The following is a 25,527-nucleotide window of genomic DNA, read 5'->3' on the forward strand; positions in this document are numbered from 1 at the left end:
CTGCAATAGCCACCAGATGACGCCATACTTTGCTTTTCTACTATTTTTTGCTTTTGTTTTTAAAAATCAAATTGGCTACAAGACGCGTTCACGGACATTAAATCGAATGACTGACGTGTATGTTACTTCAATTTTAAGACTAGCTTTTAATTCCACCGAAAACGACATGCATATGTATGGCCTACCTGTTTGGCCTTTCAAACTTGTGCTCTAGGTTAAGTTAAATGTTACACCCTGAATCCACCATAGGCCTTAGAAAGGACAATGCGTTGATCAAAGCATGCATGCATAGTCCTACCTTTAACGAAGCGTTAGTGATAATAATATTCCAATAAATCCGGATCCGCGTAGACCTATTATTAAGGATTGAATGCTGTTAGATGTAACTTTTACTTTCTCTTTCATTTTGCGTTTCGACGTGGACAGTTCTAAACAAACAACCGGGCAAATGTCAAAAGCAGAGCCTGGCTTGAATGTTATAAATGGTTTGTATATATATATATATATATACAAATATAGTATATATATCTTTTTTATGATTATTATTTAATTATTTAAAAGAGTTTTAAAAGGTTAAAAAAAAGTCTCAAAACAAAGGTAATTGAAATGACCATTAAACAAGGATTTTCCAGCACATATCTTTTCCATGATACAGCCATAGACCTGCGGATCCAGCATTGTTCGTTAATATGCCTACCGTACTAACTTACTCGTGTGTATAGTGATGCAGGTAATTATATATCAACTATAAAATAAGTAATTGTAGGCACTGTCAAACTATGTTGTTTTAAGACTTAAAACATCCATATGTGGCGGATTCTGCCGATTGGCTTGTTAGTCTGCCTGGCAGTTTGTCAGGAAGGTTAAATGCCAGGATTAGACAATTATTAAAACAAATTGTGTCATCATGTTACATCCATTACATTAGATCACATGCAGTATACATTACACTACCAATAAGGTGAATTAGACCGTTTGAGTCAGTGCAATACTGCAACATATTAGATTACAGTTATTTTTTGAACTCTTATTTTGAAGGTTGATACCTTCAGATCCTTAAACCCGGAAGCACTTGTGTACATGGCTACCTGCTTGAGCGCTGCAAGCATGAACAATATGCTGCAGTTCATGAAACTTATCGGACAGCTAAAGGTAGAAGCTAATTTCTACTGTAATGCACCATACTATGGGACATGTTCTCCCATAAACGTTGACATTTTCCATGATAGATCGTTGTTGGCAGCAATCTTGGCAGCGATGTTGAATTCACTTCTTATTTCAATGGTCATTGAAATACTGCATACTTTTTGCAGCGGGTTCCACGGACCGGCTGGGTGTACCGAAACGTAAGGGAACCGGAGAGCGTGTCGGACCACATGTACCGGATGTCCGTGATGGCCCTGACCATCACGGACACGAGCGTGAATAAGGAGAGGTAGGCGGGCGTACTGTGCTAGGCTTTTGTGTTCATGTTTAGGCTGACAAACTCACACTAATCTCCTGAATGAAAGCATTCAAAGTTAAAGAAAGGACAACTTTAGTGTAGGTGTAGAACTTACAGTGCATGCTGTGCTCTCCATCCATGCAGGTGTATGAAGTTGGCCCTGGTCCATGACATGGCAGAGTGCATTGTAGGAGATATCACCCCGGCTGATAACATCAGTAAAGCTGAGAAACACAGACGAGAAAAGGCCAGTAGAACATCCTGAACTGCCCTCTGTGATCCCTGACCTACCCAACCCTTACCCACCTAACATGGACCCCACCTCATCCTAACTCTGACCTGTGTTCCCAGGAGGCCATGCACCAGCTGACTGGGCTGCTGCCGGAGGGACTAAAGAAGGAGATCTACGATCTCTGGGAGGTCAGTAGCCTTCTCTCTGGTCTCTCTCTGGTCTCTTTCTCGCCCAGATGTGTGTTAGTTGAATGAGGCTGTGTGTGTACAGGAGTACGAGAGCCAGTGCACGAGTGAGGCCAAGCTGGTGAAAGAGTTTGACCTCCTAGAGATGATCCTACAGGCCCATGAATATGAGCTTCTGGAGAAAACACCTGGCAGGCTGCAGGAGTTCTTTGACTCTACAGAAGGTAGGCTACACACACATGCAGCAGGAGGGATATCCTGGCCACACATTGGCTGCTTTCTGCCCCACACACACACACATTCAGAGAAAGCTACACCTCCTGTTCCTGACAGTTTTCCTCCCCCAGGTCGGTTCCACCACCCTGATGTACTCCAGCTGCTCCACAGTCTGAACCAGGAGAGGGCAGGTCATCTGGCCACCGGCGCCCAGGGTGAAGAGCATTCTGGACCTCCCCCACCCTCCTCCTCTTGATCTCAGCATTCTACTATACGCTACACAGCTTACATGTCACACCTGCGTGCCGATGCTGCATGTCTGGCCAGTCATGTGTTGTCAGAACTTTGTATTATTGAAGGCAGCATAAACAAGGCCCTGATTGGCCAGATGGGGAGAGTGAGTCACTGTAAACCACCATCTACTTCCTGGTCTATTCAAAATGACAATTTCAGACACGCTCTCCTCAACTGGGGTGTAGTTTGTTAGTGCAAACTTGACAAGTTAAACAGTGCAAACCTCTCCTGACCGCTTACAAACATGCACACATCTACCTCCAACATAGTTATTTTTGTACACCAGTTGTTGGACCTGTATTTAGGTAGTAACTTGTTACTGCGTGTTTGTTGTGCCAACCCGATGGTTGTCTACCCTGCTCTACCCTACCCTGCTGTCTCAGTTGGTGACAACTTCATTCAGTTTGATAAAGTAACAATTATTTGAATCAACAGGAGATAAAAGGTTGGTTTGAACAAATATTTTATTAATGTTAAGAGTTGCAGAAAAAAAACGGTTCACAATGTCATAACTTTAGTGGGGTACTTTTTACATAAATTGTTATTATAAATAGTTCTTAAAAACGAAAACATTTTGGTTTTGATGTCACTTGCAAAATAGTGCAACTGTTCTGTTTGATAAAACTGAACACTGAAATGACCACGTGTTCTTGTTAATAATCCTTAGGAATACTCCCAATGTAAGATTTGATTGGCAGGAATTGCATTACATGTTAATATTATAGTGTTAATAAAGGACATTATAGTTCAGGCCCCTACCCCACAGTGCAGAGTACACCTTTTGCAAGTGACAGTTCAAGTATTAGTACCTAACATTACCTTTGACCCCTGCATGATCCCCAGCGATGATGAGACTGGCCTCTCATTGGGCATTTCTTAAAAACACGTACAAATAAAAGTCAGTAGCTCTACTAAAGGTAATAAAACAGTTTGACTGTTATAAAAATCATGTTTTGATTAAGTACAAGTATATCTGCACAGCTAAACATGTACACTAGGTAGATGTCTGCTATAGCAGGGCAGACTGACAGACTGTTTGAAATACAGGGACAGGAGAATAGAAAACAGCTCTGAGTGTGTATGGCCCAGTTTCCCAGACAAGGATTATGCCTAGTCCTAAAGTAATTCAATGAAGATCTGCATTGAAAAAGTTTGAGGCTAGGACCAAGCTTCATCCATGTCTGGGAAACTGGGCCTAAATGTTTTTTTCAAAGCAGCCAGTACAGTGTCACCTGAAGGCCAGAGGGAGGCAGCAGACAGCTGGATCTGAATAGGGCAGGGATCAGGGGAAAGCCTGAGGTCTCCGTGGTTACGTTCCTGTGACTCTGTTCTACAGTCAGCTCCTCCCTACATCCGAATATTGTTCTAATACAGGTCTGTTTGATTTACCACCAAGTCAGCACTTTCAGGATTATTCTACTGGCCTCACTCTACTGTGTGACCTAAATCAGCTGTACCTCATGTGTTTTTGAAGTCTGATATTCCTACAGTGTGACCAAGTTGTGTCTGAGCTATAGAATGAAGGTATGTTGATCCTAGCTAAGAGTAAAGAGGGAACCAGCTCTGGCACTTTCACCATCTGAAATCAGCATCACTTTTCTGCTCTTGATTGATCTGGTCTGGCAGGGTGTACCCAGTGAGCTCTGCCCACGAAGACAGACGAGGCCCACCACACACTCCAGGCAGACTCTATGGTACAGTATATGACATAATATAACAGCATACACTATACCATAACAGGTAACATACAATATATGTGGTATACTGTAGTGTACTGTAGTGTAACTACAAGTAAGTAGTAGTCAGTGTTGGAGGACAGTAACAGTAGTCAGTTTTAAAGGGCAGTGACAGTAGTCATGGACAGTAACTGGAAAGATTTCAAATAGTCCCAAATAGTCCCAACCACCCCGGGCTTTATCCCTTGCCTGCTCTGGGTTGTCTGGTGTTTGGTCTTGCAAGTGGTTGGTCTAGCGGGTCTCTTCTGGGCTGTCAATCAGGTGGTTGGAGGGCGTGTCCTGGGTGCTGGCGTGGGCTGCTGAGGACAGCACCTCCTCGAAGCTCCCCCCGGTCCCGCCCACTTTGGTCTGCTCCAGAGCCGAACACACCCAGGGAGGGGAGGGGGACACACATCCACCACGTACACACAAGAACACGTTAAAATAGGCTGGATTGGCTACATGTATGGCAATCTCTCTTACTGTCCTCCCTCTTTACCATACCTCTCTCACTCTAACCCCTAGGGTTATTGTTCTCAGTAGGCTGCTGTTTAACGTCATTTAGTAGGTGTGTATAAATAGCCATCAGGCTAAGCCAAGGCTCTTAGTCTGACACAAACTACATTTAGGTGAAACATTGAATCTGATACACCCAGGCCTCCTATGTTGACACCCCTGCTGATGTTCCGAAGGAGGATGAACAGCAGTGGTTAGATAGAGAAAGGAGCTGCTTCTTAATACCTTTATGTTGGAGACGGTGCTCTCCACTTTCTCCTCAAAGGACTTGAAGCTGGGGGAGTTTCTGTTGGTCGGGCAGATAAATGTTAGCCTGCTGGTGATGGTCAATTTAGGATCGACTTGATATAACAGTGCTCTAATTAGACTGCAGACACTCACATAATAGTAAACCATGGAAATCACCTGCTCAGGTCAAATCAGGAACGTTTAAAAGCTGTTCTAGATTTCCGTGTGTCTGGACGTTATAAGTTACTGAGCATAGATACCTCACAACTGAGCACACACACAGCTATGCTGAACCACACACACATTTACCTCATGGTAGGCATGCTCATAGAATGTCTGATAGAGTAGCTGTCCCCAGAGAGCAAGGTCAAGAGAGAGGGGTTAATGATTAATAAGGCGTTACATACCGTAAACGCACATGTCCGCACACACACACAAACACACACACACACGCATGTGCACATACACGTACACAGTGAATACAAATTAATACAGATAGTTCAGACTGCAGGCTAAAGCAAACACACTTCATCTAAGTTTATGTAGAACACGTGTAGCAAGAAACTTTTTATTGTAGCTTGACTGAACTATGCATGTAAAGTAGACAGACAGGCAGACATGCAGACAGGCAGGCATGCAGGCAGACAGAAACTGGGACCCTGCACTGGAACTCAATTCTAAATTAAACTCATCAGCGTTCCATCAGTGGTCTTATTTACTTAGAGATCAGGTGCTCCCTGAAACTGATGTAATTTATTTGCTAACTGTTTGCTGCTTGTGTAGTGTGTGTGTGCATGTTTTTGTGTGTGTAATTCATGTGTGTTGGGAAAAGGTCATAGATCTTCAGTTCCAGTCCAGTTCCTGAGATGGTAGCTGTCTTTATCCCAAACACATGCACACATGAAAACTAACAACACACTATATCTTACTCAGCACCATGTCAACACTAACAACACACCACATCTTACCCTATAGAATTTGATCTTTTGAAGCATAACAGGAAAAACAGACACAGATTTGGTTTGTTTCATCATTGTTTCTCTGTACCAGTGAACTAACCAAATGCACAGCAGCATGTTCAAAACTACACACACTACAAACACAATGTATCATCAAAAAACAATTAACAGAGTAACTTGCTACTGGTAATACTCTTTACACCTTAAGCTGCAGACATCATTCTGAAGATGTATTTGTGACATGATTCATGATAGAAAATTTTAATCATGATTCATGATAGATATTTAATCAGTTAATTTTCTAGTTAGTAGATCATTTCCTAGTTAGTAGATCATTTACTAGTTAGCATCAGGAGTTCAGAATCACACAGATGCTCAGTCTTTAGTCATGGGAAACACACTCGGGGATGCACACAAACATGCATGCAAATTACTAAAACATTAAAGCACACACGCATGCACACACACACACACACACACCCACACACTAAAGGAACATACCTCCGGGGATACAGTAATTCTAAACCATATATGCTGGAAGACATGAAGAGTGTCTTGTTGCCTTTTCTGTTTACACTTAGTAACAGCATTAAGACAACATGTAGTTGTGAATTATATCATGCACAACATTAGTCAGTTAAAAGCTGTATTGTGAATAACATGTAGTTGATTAACTTTCATGAATAAAAGTTTGTTTTGTGTGTGGCTCTGTATGTCCATGTAGGACCACCATATAGCTGATCCCAGACCAGAGATTGGGGCAATATATACTCCAGCTCACAGCATGTCAGCCTGAGAGCTATAAGCTGCTTACTACCAGACTTATACAACACCCCCTCCCTCCACTACCACCACTCCAAGCTGCATGTCTATATCCATCTCAAGTATCTGGTCAAAGGGGTGGTGGCAGGTTAAGAGACATACATTTGGAGGTGTTGGGCAGACCTTTAGGGCAAGGAAGGGGGGTATAATTGGACTGCATTACCACTGAATCTATGGGTAGTGCGTGTGGCATGGCAGACATTGACTCCACAACAAAGATCAATAGAGTCAATAATTGATTGATAATTGTATCAAGCTTGCTGGTGTGTAGTGGTAACAGGAAGTGGCATTATACCTCATGTCTCCAAACTTCCTGCTGATGGCAGACCCCAGATTGTTGAACGCTGCAGAGGTTTTCTGGCCTGCTGTGCTGAAGGTCTCTGACGTCTTCTTGTACCTGGACACACACATACACACACACACACAGAAACACACAGTGTAAGTGTCTGCATCTCTCTCCCAGTAGTGGTATAAGGTGTCAGTCAGAGCCAGGACAGAGTAACTGATACAGCTGCTCTAACAACAACATACTGCCTTTGGTTTCTGCAAACTCTTTAAATAATTTAATCAGGCAGGCAGACAAGCAGACAGACAGACAGGATGGTAGACTGACAGACAGGAAGGTAGACTGACAGACAGGAAGGTAGACTGACAGACAAATAGGAAGGCAGGAAGCTCAGCCGATGTCACAGCATTTATTGACTGAGGTGGGTGTCCCAGCATGCTCTCTGATGTTACGCTCCTAACGAGCAGCAGAATCTTATGCTGCTGTCTGCATGACTGACCTCAGTATCTGTGTACCTCCCTCGGTGATGGTCATGAAAGAAATCTTTACTGAAAGGACGTGTGTACCTTCAGGGCTGAGTCTTGACCCTCCTCTCCAGTCTCTCCCTCTCTATCTCTCTTTTGTCGTCGTCCCCTCCTACTTATACAGCCTAAATGCCAGAATGATGGACTCTCCCTGTGACATTCTATGAATGGCAACAATAACAACAACCTATCCTCATCGCACACACATACACGCGCGCACACAGGCCCATGTACTCACGCGGTGGAGGTCTGCATGTCGTACCAGCTGCGGCTGAAGTTGTTGCGCAGCTCACTGAGGGGGGTGATGCCCAGCTTCTGCTTGAGCTCTGCATGCTGCTTCTCCTTGGAGGACAGGACCTGCCTCAGAGTAGAGATTTCCTCCTCTAACTGGAGAGGAGGGGAGAGGAGATGAGAGGGAAGATGAGACGAGGGGTGGATACACGCTGTGTTCTACTGTACATTGTATCGTGGAGCTGCTGTTTAAACAACCCTAAACTCAAAGCCAGAGGAGACAGTTATCCCACTTAGTATACTGAGTTATGAATTTCAAACTATCTGTCAAACTACTTCCATATTTACATAACTGTTCACCTGCTCTGTCCAGAGGATGCAAATGACCCAAACCACTCCCGTCTCTTTCCCTCCCTCTCCCCTCCTCTTCTCATACCTTGGCCAGCTCCTGCTGGATCTCTTCCCTCTCCTCTTCGGTCACAGTGTTGTTGAGGTCCACGTCTGACACCATGTTGTCCTCCTCCGATTCCCTGAGAGGCTCTGCATCAAGCAGACCTGCGACACACACCAACGCACACACACACACACAATCTGAGGTTTAACATCAGTGAGATGAGCCAGCCTGCCAGCCAGCTGGTATCATCTCCTCTGGAGTCACCAGACCAGGTCAGTTCCCCTGATAAACTGCTGGAGAGGTCTGAACTTTGGTCTGTCAACCAGCACAACAAATGGTCTAACCTTAAACCACACAGCTTCTACATCCTCTATTTGTAATGTTCCTGCTCTTAACTTGATTTGCTATTGTCCACTGTTCCTCTTAACAGTTTCTGGAACTGAACTGTAATTTCATTACCTACAACAGACAGATACAGAGCCCTGGTGTGTGTTTGTGCCTGTGTACGTGCCTGTCTGCCTGTCTGCCAGCCTGCCTGCACAATATTCCTCATTACATGATATCTGGATAGTGTCTTCACTCTCTCAGGCTCGTCATAACAGAGGATGACACCGGGAGTCCATGGGGATTAGGATATGGGTTAGTCATCCCAGTGAATGATATAGTATTTCTGCCCTGATGCTGGCAACCTCCGCTCCCAAATTTGGCATCTGTCCCTATAGCCCAAATAAGTATGTCCCGTCACCTTTAAGAGGTGAGGGATCTTTGTAATCTAGTCTTTAGCAGTGGGGATCACTTGTGATCTGGTCCAATAGTACAGACAGAGAGGTGAAGGATCTCTAGTGATCTCTGGTCATGTAGTCAATAGCAGGGATTGCTGGTGATCTATTCCCCTTGCAGTGAGGGATCTCTGTCTAAAGACATGTGGATTATAAACTCTGTACTTAAACGCATCATTTGGAGACAACAGGAAGAGGTCATTGGCTGTGGTGTTTGGCCTCCAGACCCCTCGCCGTCTCTGCCGTTACATAATCTCTGGCAGCAGTAGGATTGCCCTCTGGGATTATCTAACTAGATTTAACTTTAGGCAGCAGGCCAACCAGGGCACAATGTAGGGAATATTTTGATGTCTCTTACAGAAAAGGGAAGGCGTCCCTCCTCCTCATCCAGACAGAATGAGGTTACAGGGGAAGAACACAGGCCTTGAGAGACCAGGAGAAAGATTGGGGTGGTGGGGTGGGGTGGTGTTTGGATGGTAGACACAACATGGAGATAAAAGGAAAGTGGCCAGGGGAGATCAGTGGGGAGGTGGTAACCCTGCATGGTGATGTGTTTCAGTAGGATTTACTTCAGAAGCAGTAGGTAACAACAGAAGACTACATTACCTGTTCTCAGGTGTCCCCTCTCTTCATTTGGAAGCAGGAAGGAGGGGGAGGGATCAGGTTAACTTGATGCACTTGATAACATTTCATTATATTTTCTACACGGCCTATATGGATGACGTGGTTCTGAACATAACAATGATGGTAGATGGCCGTGTTTATGTATTTGCTGCTTTGGGCTGGTGATGAGCTTGACCATGTGACTTGTCTAACGGCTTATCCATTATTCTTTGAACAGACTACAATCACAGCACCAACAGGGCCAAGGTTCTCTCACTCCCTCTACCATGTCCATGCATCAGGACACCATCGTCAGGGGCCATAGTGATACGGATCTAGTTTTACATGATCACGTTAGTCATCTATGAGACAACAGTAGATAACTTCCTACTGGTATACATTTAGCTAACTTCCGACTGTTGGGACTAAGGAAACGTTCAGTTGTTAGACATTAACTTCCCACTGTTGGGGACTAAACTAACCACCAACTGTTGGGACTGAGCTAACCTCCTAGTCTCAGTTAGTCTACTAGTATTGAAGTGTTCTAGGTCTAGGGATCGCTGCTAGTATGGACGTGTACTAGATCTAGGGGTCTCAGCTTGTCTACTATGAAGTGGATCACCTGCAGCTTCCAGATGCATGTCATAGTGACTGGGCATGACCCAGTCCTCAGACAGGGACATCTTACCCCAGTCCTCCCCAGCAGGGCCCTCGCCCCAGTCCCCGACCACCGCCTCCCCCAGAACACTGGAGTACAGATCTGGGAGGACGACAGGCATGGCAGCGGGGTGGGAGACAAGAGCACTAAGTTACACATGCATGCACGCATGCATGCAGACATGACAAACTCCATGGCCCATCCTTAGTCACCATGATAAGCCAAGTGCAGCAGCATTCAGAGATGGGGATCTGGGGCTGTAGGTAAAGATTTATTGCATTTTTGGGGTTGAAAAACAAACCCATATCCATCTGGTTTTGAAGATAGGGCAAAGATGATATTCATACTGATGGGAAATACTACAAAGTTGGGGCCGCTTTGCTCTGCCCTGTCGGCAGCGGAATACCTCCGGTCACAAGATTTCTATTAGTGTGTTCTGAAGACGAGGGGAGAAAATCTGAGGCCTCGGGCCGGTCATATGTCTCTGAAATGAATGTGAACAAACCCGTTCGACTGTCAATGCATTGCATTAGAGCCACATGAAGCTAATTTAAAGATGTTCTGTTTCTGCAGCGGAGAAAGAGTACCACATGGTCTTGTTAAGTAGATGCGTCATGATAAGTTAATTCTAGTCTCAACTGGCTAGTGCGTTGATGTTGATGAGAATGATCACATTGAGGAAGTCTATCATTCTATCAATAACTAATGTAGAATAGTACGACATCGAGTGTGTAATAAGACCAACGCATCTTGCACCCTAGTATCTTCCTATTTAAAGAACATAATGATCATCATGTAGACCGTTTAACAATAGCTAATAGTTGACATATTTTGAAGTCATCGTTTAAACTCACCTTGTTGTCTGGTTTCCATAACGCTCCGGTGAACTACTTGAAGTAAATATTATTCTCCGCTTCAGAAGTAGGTGCAGTAGCTTGCGCGGTTGTAAGAACACAGTGTTTACGATTATCCGCCGTCACCGACTGTACCGCCTGGAAGGGCGGAGCGTCGCCCTGACCGAACAGGACTGGCCAGGTTATTCCCATCAATTGAATACGTCAGAACGCAATGTCAACATGGCATAAACATACAATTAAAACTTTCCAAACCAATGGCAACCAATAAGTGCAACTGTTGATTGCACTCTTCCTGATTTAATATGAGACCTGAAATAATAAACTGTTGAAACTGTCTTTAAAAAAACGTGCTTATCCAGACATATTGACAGTGCTTATAGATAGAAGCCTACATATTTGTATTTGGTGGCCGTTGTCTGATAAATTGTTTCATTATCAACGCCGCCTTCCAAGAAAGTCGTTAGCTGTGATGAACGTTCTCTGGTTCACTTCTGCCCTCTGATGGCGGAATGGGGCGCCTGTGACTGTTTATAGGACGAAGAGCATAGCGTGACATACACAGTATGATCAACAACACACAGCTCACAGTCAGAACAGGCATTTCAAAAGCTATTTTTAATGTCTCCCTCAGGTAAAATACAGGAGTCATATGTAAAGATAGCAGTGCATCTTTGAACCCCAGCCACCAGGAGCAGAGATCTGTGCAAACCTAGACATTAAATACTCTACTCTCTGTGATGTGGTGGTGTCCAGCTACTGTGTTCAGCCTACATCTAGGATCAGAAGAGAAACTGACCATCTACCTGCTATTGTGCAAACTACTTGAGTACAGGATCAGAGGCAAGGTCCTCTGGAGTAAAAGTCAAAGTAACATCGGAGATTAGGTTTACTTCTAGATTATAAGAGGGCCAGTTTTCCACAGACAGATTAGGCCTCATCTGAGAATCATGTGTGTAAGTGTTGTAATCATGTGTGCAAGTGTTGTAATCTGGGACCAGGTATAATCTGAATATCTGGTCTGTGAAGTTCTAAATCTGTATAAGACTTCTATAAAGGCACCAGATGAATGTTAATGGAACATGTTAATACATAGCTATAACATGTAAGACATATGGCTCAAACATGCTAAAAACATGTTCACAAATAGCTTGTAACAACATGATATGAACATCACAGTAACAACATGGTAATAACAGTGTAACAACATTGCAGTGCCATGTGACCGACAGTGTGACAATATTGCAGTGACGTGTTACTTGTTTTACAATAAACAGTGTCATTCTTGTATGGCACCCCTGGGGTCCTCAGCCAGCGAGAGCTCCCCAGGGTGACTGCACACGGGAGGGGAGGCCATATACCCTCACCTCACACCCTCAACCTCCCACTGGATGCTGCATCAGGATCAATCGCCTAACAAAATCGGAGCATCTAAACACGTCAAATCAAAATGGCGTCTGCACGTGAGAGTCTTCTAAGGGTGAGTCCTGAGAGCATGTCAGCAGACCTACTCTGCCTCGGGGAGAGTTCTGTGAGCAGCGTAGTGTTGCTGTGGTACACCAGTGGTGGTTACAGGAGTAGAAATACAGGCATACAGACAGACAACTCAGGAAACAGACAGGCAGAAAGAGAGACCGGCAGGGAGAGACTCAGTTGAAAGAGGGCAGAATGGGAAGGAAAACACCCTGAGTAACAAATACAAAAGTGAAATTTGTAGTCGTGACACACTATGATGTGATAAGAAAGACCTGATGGTAACCATAGAGAAGGACATTTTCATCATCATCACTTGTGTTTTCCTGTTGCAGGATAACACAAATCCTGGACAGATTGCAATTGATCAACCTTGTCTTAATGATAGACTGAAGTGATTGTTCCATGCAGTACTTAATTAGTCCCCTACACACAGTCTCACCATTCCTACCCTGTCCCAGAGTGTATCTGTGGTCTGCAGATCAAAAAGTAATAATTTAAGATTTTGGTTTTGTATGTACTGATGAGATACATCAAAGGTACAGTTGACTGATATACAGAGCAACCTATATTCAAGCTTGTCTAAATAATAAAAATATGTTTTTGGCAAATTGTTTTTCATGGCAGAGAAATGTATTAATCCAAATAAGTTGGGAACCACCCCCTTCTACATATGTCCAGGGCTGTGGACCGATAATATCTCTTGGCAACACAGAACAAAACCAAGCGAGCCATGTCCCAAACAGACAAGAGATGAGAGAGCACACCCTCACTGAAGCTCTGATCATTGTTTCACAACAAACACATTCTGTTGATGATGCACATACCACTGTGTGGGCACAAAACTGCTGTTGGCACAGCAAGATGAGGCTTAGAGAGACACTAGAGTGTGTGTGTGTGTGACTTGGCCAGGCCTACACCTCACGCAAACACAAGCACCACTCACAGTGCACATGTCATAGAATTCTCACAAACTATCAGTAATTCAACTGTGTCATGTGGCTATTCATGGTCACAATCCCTGAAAAGGCTGAATAAATAATATGGTGTTAGGGTTGAGCAGAGCAAGGCCTTGGAGGGGGGGATGTGGGAGGGGCCTCATCAGATCCAGCGGCCGGTGCCATGGGTCCGTTTCCTCCTCCTCTTACAGATGTAGTAGATGGGGAAGGCCACCAGTCCTGGAGAGGGAGGGCAGACTGGTTAAAGAACATCCTAGGGGTGGGGTAGACCTCAAGACCTGTCATGTCTGTTGTTGTACATGGTTATCTGCAGTCTTCCTGTTACAGTTTAACACAGATAAGGTGTGGATGTGTGTGTTAATGTTATCTAAAACTGATAAGCAGCCTGTTCATTTTTGTTTACACCAACAAAGGAGGCACTTCTGTCTGTGTGTGTGTGTGCATGCATACGTCTGTATGTGTGAGTGAGTGAGTGAGTGAGTGAGTGAGAGAGTGAGAGAGTGAGAGAGAGAGAGAGAGAGAGAGAGAGAGAGAGAGAGAGAGAGAGAGAGAGAGAGAGAGAGAGAGAGAGAGAGAGAAGATAGATCATTCTTACCTATAACCAGAGACAGAGCTCCAATCACCACCATCAGCACAATGACCACCGGTGCTACCACCACTTTGCTGACTGGAGAGAGAGAGAGAGAGAGGGAGGGAAGAGGGCCGGAGAGAGCAGGAGAGGGAGAGAGGAGGGCCGGAGAGAGCAGGAGAGGGAGAGAGGAGGACCGGAGAGAGCAGGAGAGGGAGAGAGGAGGGCCAGAGAGAGAGGGAAGAGGGCCAGAGAGAGCAGGAGAGGGAGGGAAGTAGGGATGGGGAAAGGAGAGAGAAGGAGACTTCAAAGACCAAGTTAAAGATCTAGAGGGCTGGCAGTAACTTGTCCATTTCTGGAGTAGTATTAGTGTGGCATTTGAAAAACATTTGGAAAGTGTGATATTTGGAAAGTATTTGTACAGCAACTTATCTTTCAACAGTTCTTTATCCGTCTACTCTCCAGATTCAAACAGTTGAAGTGAGCCATTGTTTAGCATGTTACTGTTATCACACTTGTGGTTTTAATTTTGTATGCACATGCCAGAGGGAATAGAAGGAGCCTTTCATGTGGGAATTAGTTTTAGTAGCCCAGTCCTCTCTGCTGTCTCCTAGGCCCAGCTGTACGGTGACCTGCTACTGGAGAGGGCTGCAGGAACAGTAAGTGAGATGCAGTCCCTGAGGCCGCTGGGTAATGTAGTTTAGAATCTCAGAGGGCTACATTAGCTCCTTGTGTGTCAGATGGCTTCCCAGGCCCCCTGCGGTTGTTAACTAGCTCAGGCTAACAAGCTACCATCTGTACCATCAGTGCTAAAGAGAAACAGGGGATCTAGCTACTGCATGTCATGATCCAGGGGAGATAGAGCTCCACTTAAAGAACACACATACAGATGCACACACATTTACACACGTAGACACACATGCATACGCCTCAGTTCAGCAGGCTCTGATCTGGCGAAAAAACAATTACCAGCTCTTTCTTTGCTGCCATTGTTGACTCCATTATCCTGATGACATGCAAATCTCTCAGGCACACACACATATGCACACGCACACACACACACACGCGCACACACACGCGCACACAGAGAGAGAGAGAGAGAGAGAGAGAGAGAGAGAGTACAACCAGCCAGCCTACCACACACAGAGCCTCTAACCAGGCGTCGGAGGTGGGGCTTCTCAGGCAGGTAGCGGTACTTGCAGCCAAACACGCTGAGGTTGGAGGTGTGGTCTCCGAAGAAGCGCAGGTGGCGGTACTTCTCCCCACAGCGGTAGCAGAAGTTGGTGTTGCACTGCGTGCAGGTCATGTGATCGCAGCCCTCTGTGCGTTGTATGTGGATCTAGAGGAGCATTAAGGTTTTTGTCAGTATCACACATTATCACACTTTGTCATGGTCACACATCTCGTGTGTTATCATTCAACTTGTTAAACTTAATATCTTGTTATATTACATTATCCAGTACTGTAGGATGTTGTTTACATCTAAACCCCTGTTGGTTTTCTTGGAACTTACTTGTGAACATTTGTTTGATTTGCTCAATTTGGCCCATGCCTCTGAACTGATTAACAGTGTGGAACATACAGTCCTGCCGTCTCCTGTCCTGTCCTGACTCATGTTGATGCTGACCAGAGAGAGATGGTCTGACAAACTGTCAAGCTAACAACCTGACGAGAAAACCTTATGGCTAGCTAACAATCTGACTAAACAACAACCTGTCTAACAGCCTGTCTGGTTGATACCAGTCCAGATAACAATCTGTAAAAATCACTGATTGACAGCTCAGTATGTCAGAATGATGTTGGATCAAACATCGCTGTTAGGTAGGTATGGCTAGGCTTAGCCATGTTAGCTGCTAGATTTAGCTATGTTATTAAGCTAGACTGGTTTTAATGACATCAAGGTTGACTCTCTGCCCAGGGTAGTCTCATGACTTTCCCCAACACCAACTCAGTCCCAGCAGCTTTTGTTTGAAGCTGAGGTAGCAACAACAACAGCTCTAACAGACATCCTCCCAGATAAGCAGCTTCTCCTTCCTGTCTGGCTGACACAGAAGACTCTTCAGTGCTGCAGAACATCTCTACCTATTTTACGCTAAACTGGTTGAATACTAAAAGGACATCACCTCACTTTGCTGAAGCAGCATTTGTTTGCCAGTGACTACATGTTAGAGTTAGATTACCATCTCAACCAGTACCATCATTAGGCTCAGCCAGGGGGCCAACAGAGGCCCAGGCCCAAGTCTCTGCTCCATTCCCAACCCCAGTACCCACCTTGCAGCGGGGGCACTTCTGGGCATTCCTCTGGCCGTGCTCGACAACACTGGCCCAGGTCCGCAGCAGCTTGTCCCCCCTCCGGTAGTCACGACACTTCAGACCCTGGTGCCAGGGGGCGTGGCACTTAAAACACCACACAAAATGACACTTACTGCACTGGACCTGTCATGGGATAGGAGAAAAAGAAGAAGACAAAAGAGAGATGCCAGCAGAGAGGAGACAGAGAAGGTATGAATAGGGTGGAGGGGAAGAGGGGAGGAGGAGGAAAGTAAGGATATGAAGATGAAATGAGAGGACAGGGTGGTAGGGAAGAGGAGGAAGACATGAAGAGGAGGGAAGTGAGCAGAGGAGAGATTTGTTTTTATTAGTCCCTCCAGTGAAGGAGACATGTCAATCACATCAAACCCTAACTTTGAGATCAAGAATCACATCACACTAGATCATTGTCACACTGTGGGGTTCAACCCCCATACCTCACCTTGTACTTGTGCTCTGCTCTGCTGGGTGTCTGAAGGGAGCGGGTCTTCAGGGAGGTGAAGAGGCTGCACTGGGGGCAAGGCTTCGTGCTGGCGTCTAATCGGCCTAACTCCAGGAAGTAGTGGTACTTTGCTACCTCCTCATTGGCCAGATGAGACACCACTACACTCTCCTCCAGGAAACCACTGCATTCTGTGATTGGACAGATGATGTCAGCCCTGCCCACTCGCACCTAAGGATGGATGATGAACAGGCTTGTCAGACAATATTATCAAGCATGTGGTTTGAGATAACCCAATGGAGACATGATTAGCTGGGTCATAATACCAACAGTAACAGGGTTGTAAAGTATGTACGTAAAGGGTAACCTAACTAACTTAAACAAAAACACATACATACATAGATACTAAGTACTGCGCTACATGGCAGAGGCAACGTTCATTTCTAAGTATACATTCATGGAGGTAGCTGTTCTGAGCTAAACACTAATCCCTATATAGCAGAGCAGTGTGCGTCCTGAGTGCTGTGTATGGTGAAAGATGCCCTGTGACCTTTACTACTCCCTAGGGGGAAAGAGAAGGCGAAAGGGTAGGAAGAAGACAGGAAAGTGAAGGGTACAGCAGTGGGGGTTGGTTCAGGAGAGAATTCTTAGGCAACAATAAGATCCATTACGCCACCATAGGTCATGTGACTTGGCACCAGACAGATACTTCCTGGGAAGGCTGGACAAGAGCCAGGAGAGCTAAGATGCTTAGAGACACAGAGAGAGACCTGTTCATACTGAGGACAGACAGAGAGTGACCAACTCCTAACTGGAGACAGAAATAGAAATATCTTCCTATTGAGGACAGAGAGAGACCTACTCCTACAGGGGTCATAACCCATATAGTCTAGTGTGTCCAGCTAGCTGGGGTGTGTGTCTAGCTAGTTTGGATCTGTCTGTGTCTAGCTAGCAGGAATGTGTGTGTGTTTGTAGATAGCTGAGATGGGAGTGTGTCTAGCTAGCTGGTATGTGTATGTGTGGTTAGGCCTGCTGTGACAGCAGCCTGGAACACTGAAGAGGATCTGTTGTTGAGAGGACAGAGCAGCTCTGAGAACACAACTGTCAGCATGAGACGTAATAACACTGTTTACCACTACCCAGAGAATAGAGTCACACACACACACACGTATACACACATTTACATCAGCACCTGAATTCTGGCTGTGTGAACAAAGACAATGCTGTGGTAGTTTGTGGTCGTGTCAGTCTCACTTGGGTGCCTGGGTTGATGTCTCCTTCTATTCCACCTCTGTCGCCACTAACCCTAAAACCCAACCCCAGCCCTAACTCTAAACCCAGCCTTAAGCCTAAACCGAAACCCCAAACCCAAACATTCCCCACACCCATCGCATGAGAAGGCCTGAACTGGGCTACACGAGTCTAGGCTAGGCTGGGTACAGTGGGCAGTGTGGATAGATCACTCAGGGTAAGAGCAGACACACCTCTCTATCCTACACAAGAGAGACCATCAGCTCCATATCCTACACAGGAGAGACCATCACTTCCATATCCTATACAGGAGAGACCATCACCTCCATATCCTACACAGGAGGGACCATCACCTCCATATCCTACACAGGAGAGACCATCACCTCCATATCCTACACAGGAGGGACCATCACCTCCATATCCTACACAGGAGAGACCATCACCTCCATATCCTACACAGGAGAGACCATCACATCCATATCCTACACAGGAGAGACCATCACCTCCATATCCTACAAAGGAGAGACCATCACCTCCATATCCTACACAGGAGAGGGCTACGGGGCGGCTGTGGCTCAGGGGGTAGAGAGGGTTGTCTGTTAATCGCAAGGTTGGCGGTTCGACCCCCGACTCCTCCCAGGCCATGTGCCGAAGTATCCTTGAGCAAGACTCTGAACCCCAAGTTGCTCCCGATGGGCAGGCCGGCGCCTTGCATGGTAGCTCGCTGCCGTCGGTATGTGTGAGTGAGAGTATGAATGGGTGAATGAGAGGCAAACATTGTAAAGCGCTTTGAGTGCCGCTAAGGTAGAAAAGTGCTATATAAAAATGCAGTCCAGGAGAGACCATCACCTCCATATACTAAAGAATACATCATCCGCTCATACCGGTAATCCTACAGATGAGAGTATCCCCTCTGTCTCAGACTCTATCCTACATACTGAGATCTGTGATGTGTGTGTGTGTGTGTATTATTGTAACACTATAACAATGGGCGTTGGCTGTTTCACTCATGCTGGCTGTGAAGAGCAGCAGTTTAACCAAACTAGTTTAACAGGTTAGTGCACACTCCTGCTGGACAAACGACAACCTAACTACAGGCTAACTAAAGTACCACCTGACTAAAACCTCTCTGACTACCACACTCTTACTACAACAATTGCTGTAGAACTTTCCTACTGCCTACCTGCAACCACATATGTGTTATTCACATATGCCAACAGGTCAGCATTTATAACTAAACTCAAACACACAGATCCTTCCCAACATGACACACACGCGCACACATACACACACTGCAGGCTCAGTCAGACGGTGCTCTAGCAGGCTGATTTCATTACGTTCCACAGAGACAGAACTCTGTGATTAAACTGTCAATAAGAACCAGCCAACCCCTGTCTCCTCCCCAGAGCCACAGCACAGCAGATCCCACACACACTCTCACACACATGCCAGTTCAGACAGGCTGTGTCTGTGCTTCTTTCAGACTTTTCTTTCTTTCTTTGTGCTTAAAGGAGACAAGAAAGCTCCTGGTCTCAACAAAACCCCCACTATCTCTGTGATCTCGGTCTATATGTGACCCAGACCCAGACACCTCTGTGTCTGGGTCTGGTGTTTCTATGTCTGTGTCGGTATAGGTGGGTATGTAACTTTTCATAGTTGCTGTGTCTATGGTCACTGTGTCTGTGACAGACTGAGGAGTCAGAAGAAGCCAGGTCAGGCAGAAGGATCTGAAGGCAGGAAACACATGACTTCCCTGGACCAGAAACAACAATTACTAACACACAAAGAGGGAATTACATACAAACACACGCACCCACAGCTCAGCTATTACTGTACAGCACAATAAGACAAGCATTCCTATCATGCACCAGCTAACACATGGCATGGGTCACTGAGACAGTGTGAGCACACACACAGGCTGAGACACACACAGAGACACGCTCTCACACACACACACACACACACACACACACACACCAAGCTAGGACAGACCTCCCTGAAGCGTGATAGTGGGCACAGTGAGTCTGACCACCAGTTTGGAGAGTCACATTCTCTGGATGCCTCACAATTTCATACTGGCTGTCTCACCAACAGGAAGTTTATCATCTGACTAGAGATAACTTCCTGGTTGCCCACTTGGTGCAACCTTGGAAAAGCTAGGACACTCTCAGGAGGAGCTAAGGGAAACACTAGATAGGGTACACACTGGTGATGTTAGGAGTCTCTTTGGAGAAGCTAGTAGCTCTTCAAGAGAAGTCCGGAGACTAGGATCCAAGACCATGGACAAAGTGCTCCTCCTATGAAAACAAATAGAGCCCGTGAGTCCAACAGACAGAACTATGCTGGAAGCCCAGGCCTTGTCAGAGTGGTTCTATGTTCAAACATAGAGGTCTAAGGGTCTGGCTAGGCACACTTCCTCCTTTATGGTGGTGACATGTTCTAGATGCTTTAATGAACACACACACACGCACACTTCAAACAGCAATCATTTGTTTTTCTACCTGAGAACTGATGTATCTTTTTAGGCATTCCTCACAGACAGCCTTTTTGCAACAATGTAGCGGCTTTATATGCTTGTCGTCCAAACAGATTCGACACGTCATAAGAACCGATACACTGTAATCTCTGTTGTAAAAGTTGCTCAGAGATCTAGAATCGATCAAGTTCGATAATGTGTAGGGTTCTGGGATGTTAGTGGGGCGGAGGCCCGTATCAGCATCGCTGTGCCTCCGCAAACCCACAGATAAATCTGATGGTGTTACATCCGATGTAGACGGCGTTATCTTCTCAATATGTTGATGTTCTGTGCTTTCACGGTTATCTGGAGGCTTCCGATAGTTGTCATTGGCGATGCAGTACACCGTACAATAAACATGCTCCTTTAACTGAAATGACTCGTCGTCAGTCCGGTTACTTCTACATTCGTCAGAATCTGTTACATCAACTTGATCCAAATCGGATGACGTTAATCCCTTCGTTTGATCCGCGATTTGCTCAGTTATATCCTCCGGTTCTCCCCAATTGGACTTCTCCAGGTCCAGACTTTCCATACGTTTAATGACTATGTCAACAATGTTATCATCCGAGTCTTTTTGGTCATCCGCTGTATTGTTGTTGTTGTTGAGGGTGGAAAACGATCGCGACGTCCCGAAATTCCTCTTCAAAATATGCACCGCGCTCTGTCTCCGAAAATTGTCCGTATCTTCGTTTTCTTTGCTCGTTCTCTTCTCAATTCTCTGCATGTGCATGTCCAAGTGACCGCCCGCTGTCTGAACCTTACTGTCCCGGGCATCTTGTGCAAAATCTGTGCCCCTTGACTCAACTTTGTAGGGCAACTCTTTGTAGACATTGTAGACCGTCTCGTCCTCATAGCTCCCGACCAAACCGAGCATGCTACACGGGTAATTGTCCTCCGACATCTGGTCATCTTCCATTCCCGAAGCGGAGAACAATCCATGCACGTTCCTTCCCTTCTCGCTCCAACTCCAGTCACTAACAAAACAAAACAAAGCCGAGCAGCCTCGACTTGTGCTTCCGGGTCTAGGCTACGTGTGAGTGAGCACAAAGCTGGAGATGGATGTTAACACTCACCCAGCCGCACATGACCTGCAGCCAGTGCTGTCGGTCTCAATATCAGCCAGGGCTAGTGTGACCCAATATAGTGAACTTCACGGATCCATTCGTAGCGTAATTACGGTTAAAATATTATTCCATCTCAGGGGATACCCTGGCACGTGCGTATCCGCCTGGGTATCAACAGGTCACCTGTCCGCTGTTGCGTGACGCACAGCCTGGCGCAGCGGGATGCGCCTCCAGAGCAATGCCAGACGAAGTCTGTAGCCTACACTTGAGATGTTCTGAGGTCAAGGCCAACACTGTTCACATTCTGCACACATATACTGCTATTATAGGCTCTAAATAAAATACAAATATTTGAACATATAGCCTACATCATAATACCGTCTCTCTTTTTTTACTCAGCACGGTTTTGGAAATATTGTAATCGAGACCAGATCAACTTCTTGCTGGGAAACTAGACTCTTTAGGCTAGATAATGACACCACAAATATCTTGAATCATTATATTACTGCGGAGTATTATGTCCCGGAACAGACAGACAGCGATGATCATAATGAATGGACAATGAAGATCGCAGTCAGCAGGCCTGAATATGACGCCACCGACAATGTAGCAGTGACCGGCCTGCAATAACAGAGTCACCAACAAGAGGCAGTAGAGCACACAGAAATGCACTCGTATGCATGACACCAAAAACAGAAATCTGGTGTCAACACTGCATCAGTCTTTTGAATGTATATTCCCAAGAAGACAATTAACAATATTATTATTATTTTCAAGATAATTAACAAGATATTTATTTCAGATGAACCTTTATATAACTTTGTGATTCAGGTTCCAGTTTCCCCTGTTTAAGTGAGGCACTTCCTGTCAGTCCCAGGTTTTGTTTACCAGCCATGTCTGTCCTAGTGTCAGGTGTCAACATGATCCTCTCTCCATTGACACATATCTGGTTATTGAACCTCCTAGTTATACATAGGGCACATGAGGTATGAAGAGTGGTGTAGAGGAGAAAGGGTTGGGATGAGGAGAGTGGGGGAGAGAGAGTGGAGAGTAGGGGAAAGTGAGAGTGCGGGGAGAGGAGCGAAAGTGGTGTCGAGGAGAGAGAGTGTGGGAGAGGGAGAGAGAGCGAGGAGGGGGGAGAGGGAGTGGGGGGAAAGCAAGAGAGTGGCAGAGAGGAGAGAGTGGTGGAAAGGAGCGTGAGTAGGAGAGTTTGTGATGGTCCTCCTCATGGTCCAGGGACTAGGTGAGTCTGGATGTTGATCTTCAAAGGTGCCATGTGATCTACAGGTGTGTCTGCATGTGCTCCCTCGGAGCCATGACACTAATAGTCTTGTTTATGGACATAGCCTGAGTGGAACATGAGGCTAAGTGTGTGATCTGTCTGAAGAGCGCTGACGAGCACAGATAACTTACAGCAGCAACAGGTTCACCACAGCCTCCAGCAGGTCTCTCTCTCTCACAAACACACACAACCAGACACAAATCACAGAACATGACAGGCCTTTTCCATAGTTGGCTTTTATTATATTTACAGTCTTTTTGAAAAGTAACATAAATATAAAACGTCTACATCTAGAGAGAATGGTAGAATTCAGTAGAACTCAAGTCTCTGGCCCCCAGGCCTCTCCTGGTAGCTCTGCTTCACTATGTTAACCACTCTAGTGCTGCTCTCTCTGACCATGAGCGTCTCTCTCTCCCTGTCCCCTAACATGGGAATTTGGGTCAAATGTACTTCATGTTGTGATCAATGACGTGTGTGCCAAATTACTTGCTCTTTTTATTTAACCAGGAAAAATTTCTGCCAGTTCCACAAATTTGAAATTTGGAATTTTCTGTGTTTATTGCAGACATTGTTTCCCACTCTCCGATGATGAAGTGGATCATCTTAGTAAACTCCTGGTATCTTTGGCCTCTGTGACAGGAAGAGCTATCCGGTGGGAAGGGTTGTGGTTAGGGTTACTGAAAGTTCAAGGTCCAGACATGCTCAGTTGGTTGCCATGGAGACCTGGTCAAATTGAGAAGACCCTGTCATAAGATCTAGAGGCTGATGCTCCTGTAACAGAGGTGATTCACTGAGACCTGAAGTGTTCCCAGAGCTAATGCTCAGCATGCTAATGCAGTCAAGTGAGACCGGGGTTTGATTCCCTAGTTGGGTTGATAGTTGAGAGGTGATCCTGATAGATCTAGGGTTCTAGTCCACCACACAGAAACATGTTTCAGTCACTTTAGATACTGTCCCCACCCCAACCCAGGGCTGTCCTGACACTATACACCCTGCCCCCCCCCCCCACCCACCCCACCCAACTCCACTCCCCTGACACATTATACAGTTAAAAGAATACAAGGCCCCACATACACAACATCAGCAATTAGTATTCAACTATAAAAAGAGTAAACACTGTCACACATGTTAAAAATGCCTAGAATTTTAAAGAAGTTTCATAATAGTTTGTAAGTGTACGTCATTGTCATTAGGAGAGACTCAACGTTGTCTTAGAAAAGCACAAAGTTCACACTCAGTGTAACAGGGAAGGCTAGTAGCTAACACACCCCTTTAGCTAGTCTGCAGGTTAGCACACCGCTCTAGCTAGTCTGCAGGTTAGCCAGTTAGAATACCTTTCTAGCTACTCAGCAGTCTTGCCAGTTAGCATGCTAGCACACAGCACTAGCTAGTCTGGGAACAATCCAGTGATGTCAGAGAATAAATAGGGCACAGAGTCGACACCTCATGCAAACACAAATGCCTCTAGAAATGTCCAGACCGGCTGTCTGGGCCTGGTGTTCCTGTGATCCACCTGATAGCCAAGCTCAGTCTGCCATCTGTCCGTCTACAGTCCTGGGCACTGTCAGGACTAATATGTCCAGGGAGATTTGGGCCTAGAGCTCTGCTGCTCCGATTGAGATTCCCTGTGTCACAAACACAGAAAGACTAGAGGCTCATCGATCAGGTATTGATCAGGTATTGGACATTCCTCAAGGTGAAGAGTATTGTCCAATCATTTAAGTGGGAACACAGTTGGAACACTTAGGGAGCGAGTTGGCAGTATTCCAACGGGTCAACATGGCCAATTGGGCGTGGTCCGGGAGATTAATACTATTGGCTCCCTGATGTGTCTCTGTCGTCCAGCTCCGAGAGTAGAGGTTCTGTATTTCTCCTGTGGTGACCATGTAGAGCCACATGGTGGCACTGTTGCTCCAGCAGACTGGCCTAGTCCAGGCCCGGCTCAGACACAATACTAGACACACACTCAGTCACCCCGTCCTACACACACACACACATACACACATACACACACACACGCACAGGAACATCCACTGTGTTCTCTCTGAGGTTAGAGCATGGAGTCTCTGGCTCTTCACATACTTTAAGACACAGTATCATGTTTAAGACATTGAAGAAATGGACAGGAAGTTAAAACAGTAGCTTTTGATGTTGGTAAGGCAGTCCGCGTTACTTTGACCTGGAAGAGAACAGAGGAGATAACATGAAGTCAGTTGTGCATGTATGGATTTGACAAAGCACAGATTATGCTATAATACTACTCATGTACACAAAATACATAATGATACTGATTAAAAATGTTGTATTGTCAATTAAAATACAAATATAGAACAGGTCACAGTTCCAATGTGGTTATCTCGTCTGGGGGCCATGTCATGTTCAGCTCATCACAATACCAAAGCAGAGAACAGGGCAGAGGGGGGGGGGGGGGGGGGGGGGAGGAGGGTGGAGGTGAGGAGGAGGGAAGAGAGAAAGGGATGTATATCTCAGTTGGCCTCAAACCAGGATTTCTCGCTGTCATCCCAACCTATAAAACCTGCTCTTAATGAGCCTCAGCTGGGAGGAATGATTGGCTATTGATGCTTTTGTGTGTGTGCATTTGTGCGGGACAGGGAGAGCATGTGTGTGCGTGTGTATGTGAGAACGTGTCTGTAAGAGTGTGTGTGCATGCATGTGCGTGTGTGTGCATTTGTGCACAAGCATTTCCAGGCCTGTTCCCC

At 45.7% G+C, this 25,527-nt stretch overlaps 4 protein-coding genes across 15 annotated transcripts in view; 1 reads left to right on the plus strand and 3 right to left on the minus strand.

The window, feature by feature from the left end:
* The first annotated feature begins 1,063 nt into the window (after window positions 1-1,063).
* hddc2 (HD domain containing 2) lies at window positions 1,064-2,824 on the plus strand. Its single transcript, XM_062467131.1, has 6 exons — window positions 1,064-1,152; window positions 1,314-1,435; window positions 1,589-1,691; window positions 1,796-1,864; window positions 1,947-2,085; window positions 2,209-2,824. The coding sequence occupies exons 1-6, from the start codon at window positions 1,081-1,083 to the stop codon at window positions 2,331-2,333; spliced, it is 630 nt and encodes a 209-aa protein (XP_062323115.1). The 5' UTR covers window positions 1,064-1,080; the 3' UTR covers window positions 2,334-2,824.
* On the minus strand, window positions 2,818-11,282 carry tpd52l1 (tpd52 like 1). 12 transcript variants are annotated; one of them, XM_062467130.1, is made up of 10 exons: window positions 10,941-11,282; window positions 10,051-10,188; window positions 9,432-9,452; window positions 8,089-8,207; window positions 7,660-7,808; window positions 6,907-7,008; window positions 5,799-5,813; window positions 5,140-5,178; window positions 4,828-4,888; window positions 2,818-4,455 (listed from the first exon to the last, which is right to left on the minus strand). In XM_062467130.1, the coding sequence occupies exons 1-10, from the start codon at window positions 10,957-10,959 to the stop codon at window positions 4,339-4,341; spliced, it is 780 nt and encodes a 259-aa protein (XP_062323114.1). In that variant the 5' UTR covers window positions 10,960-11,282; the 3' UTR covers window positions 2,818-4,338. The 12 variants fall into 12 exon arrangements, with proteins under 12 accessions (XP_062323114.1, XP_062323105.1, XP_062323104.1 ...); XM_062467121.1 differs by having other exon boundaries at window positions 5,140-5,166; window positions 10,051-10,570; window positions 10,941-11,277; XM_062467120.1 differs by having other exon boundaries at window positions 2,818-4,458; window positions 5,140-5,166; window positions 10,941-11,267.
* A 258-nt stretch (window positions 11,283-11,540) lies between these two features.
* rnf217 (ring finger protein 217) lies at window positions 11,541-21,637 on the minus strand. The gene is made up of 6 exons (XM_062467118.1): window positions 20,445-21,637; window positions 16,693-16,923; window positions 16,212-16,376; window positions 15,078-15,279; window positions 13,968-14,039; window positions 11,541-13,591 (listed from the first exon to the last, which is right to left on the minus strand). The coding sequence occupies exons 1-6, from the start codon at window positions 21,375-21,377 to the stop codon at window positions 13,515-13,517; spliced, it is 1,680 nt and encodes a 559-aa protein (XP_062323102.1). The 5' UTR covers window positions 21,378-21,637; the 3' UTR covers window positions 11,541-13,514.
* A 1,386-nt stretch (window positions 21,638-23,023) lies between these two features.
* Window positions 23,024-25,527, minus strand: part of nkain2 (sodium/potassium transporting ATPase interacting 2) — a 34,882-nt gene continuing 32,378 nt past the window's right edge. Inside the window, exon 7 of the mRNA XM_062468291.1 lies at window positions 23,024-24,986. Within this exon, the coding sequence (XP_062324275.1) occupies window positions 24,977-24,986 (10 nt within the window). The 3' untranslated portion in view covers window positions 23,024-24,976. The remainder of the gene's footprint in view (window positions 24,987-25,527) is intronic.

The sequence above is a fragment of the Osmerus eperlanus genome, chromosome 8, assembly GCF_963692335.1.
Source record: "Osmerus eperlanus chromosome 8, fOsmEpe2.1, whole genome shotgun sequence".
Lineage (NCBI taxonomy): Eukaryota > Metazoa > Chordata > Actinopteri > Osmeriformes > Osmeridae > Osmerus > Osmerus eperlanus.

Coding starts and splice junctions, on each gene's coding strand:
- rnf217 (XM_062467118.1), bottom strand. CDS start 21,377: ATGGAAGATGACCAGATGTCGGAGGACAATTACCCGTGTAGCATGCTC. Junction 16,377..16,692: donor GAGCAGAGCACAAGTACAAG/GTGAGGTATGGG, acceptor ATCCCATGACAG/GTCCAGTGCAGTAAGTGTCA. Junction 14,040..15,077: donor GGTTAGAGGCTCTGTGTGTG/GTAGGCTGGCTG, acceptor CTCTCTCTCCAG/TCAGCAAAGTGGTGGTAGCA.
- hddc2 (XM_062467131.1), top strand. CDS start 1,081: ATGGCTACCTGCTTGAGCGCTGCAAGCATGAACAATATGCTGCAGTTC. Junction 1,692..1,795: donor AGAAACACAGACGAGAAAAG/GCCAGTAGAACA, acceptor CTGTGTTCCCAG/GAGGCCATGCACCAGCTGAC. Junction 2,086..2,208: donor GTTCTTTGACTCTACAGAAG/GTAGGCTACACA, acceptor TTCCTCCCCCAG/GTCGGTTCCACCACCCTGAT.
- tpd52l1 (XM_062467130.1), bottom strand. Junction 8,208..9,431: donor GAGGGGACACCTGAGAACAG/GTAATGTAGTCT, acceptor TGTGTGTCGCAG/GTCTGCTTGATGCAGAGCCT. Junction 7,809..8,088: donor TCCAGCAGGAGCTGGCCAAG/GTATGAGAAGAG, acceptor CCTCCTCTCCAG/TTAGAGGAGGAAATCTCTAC.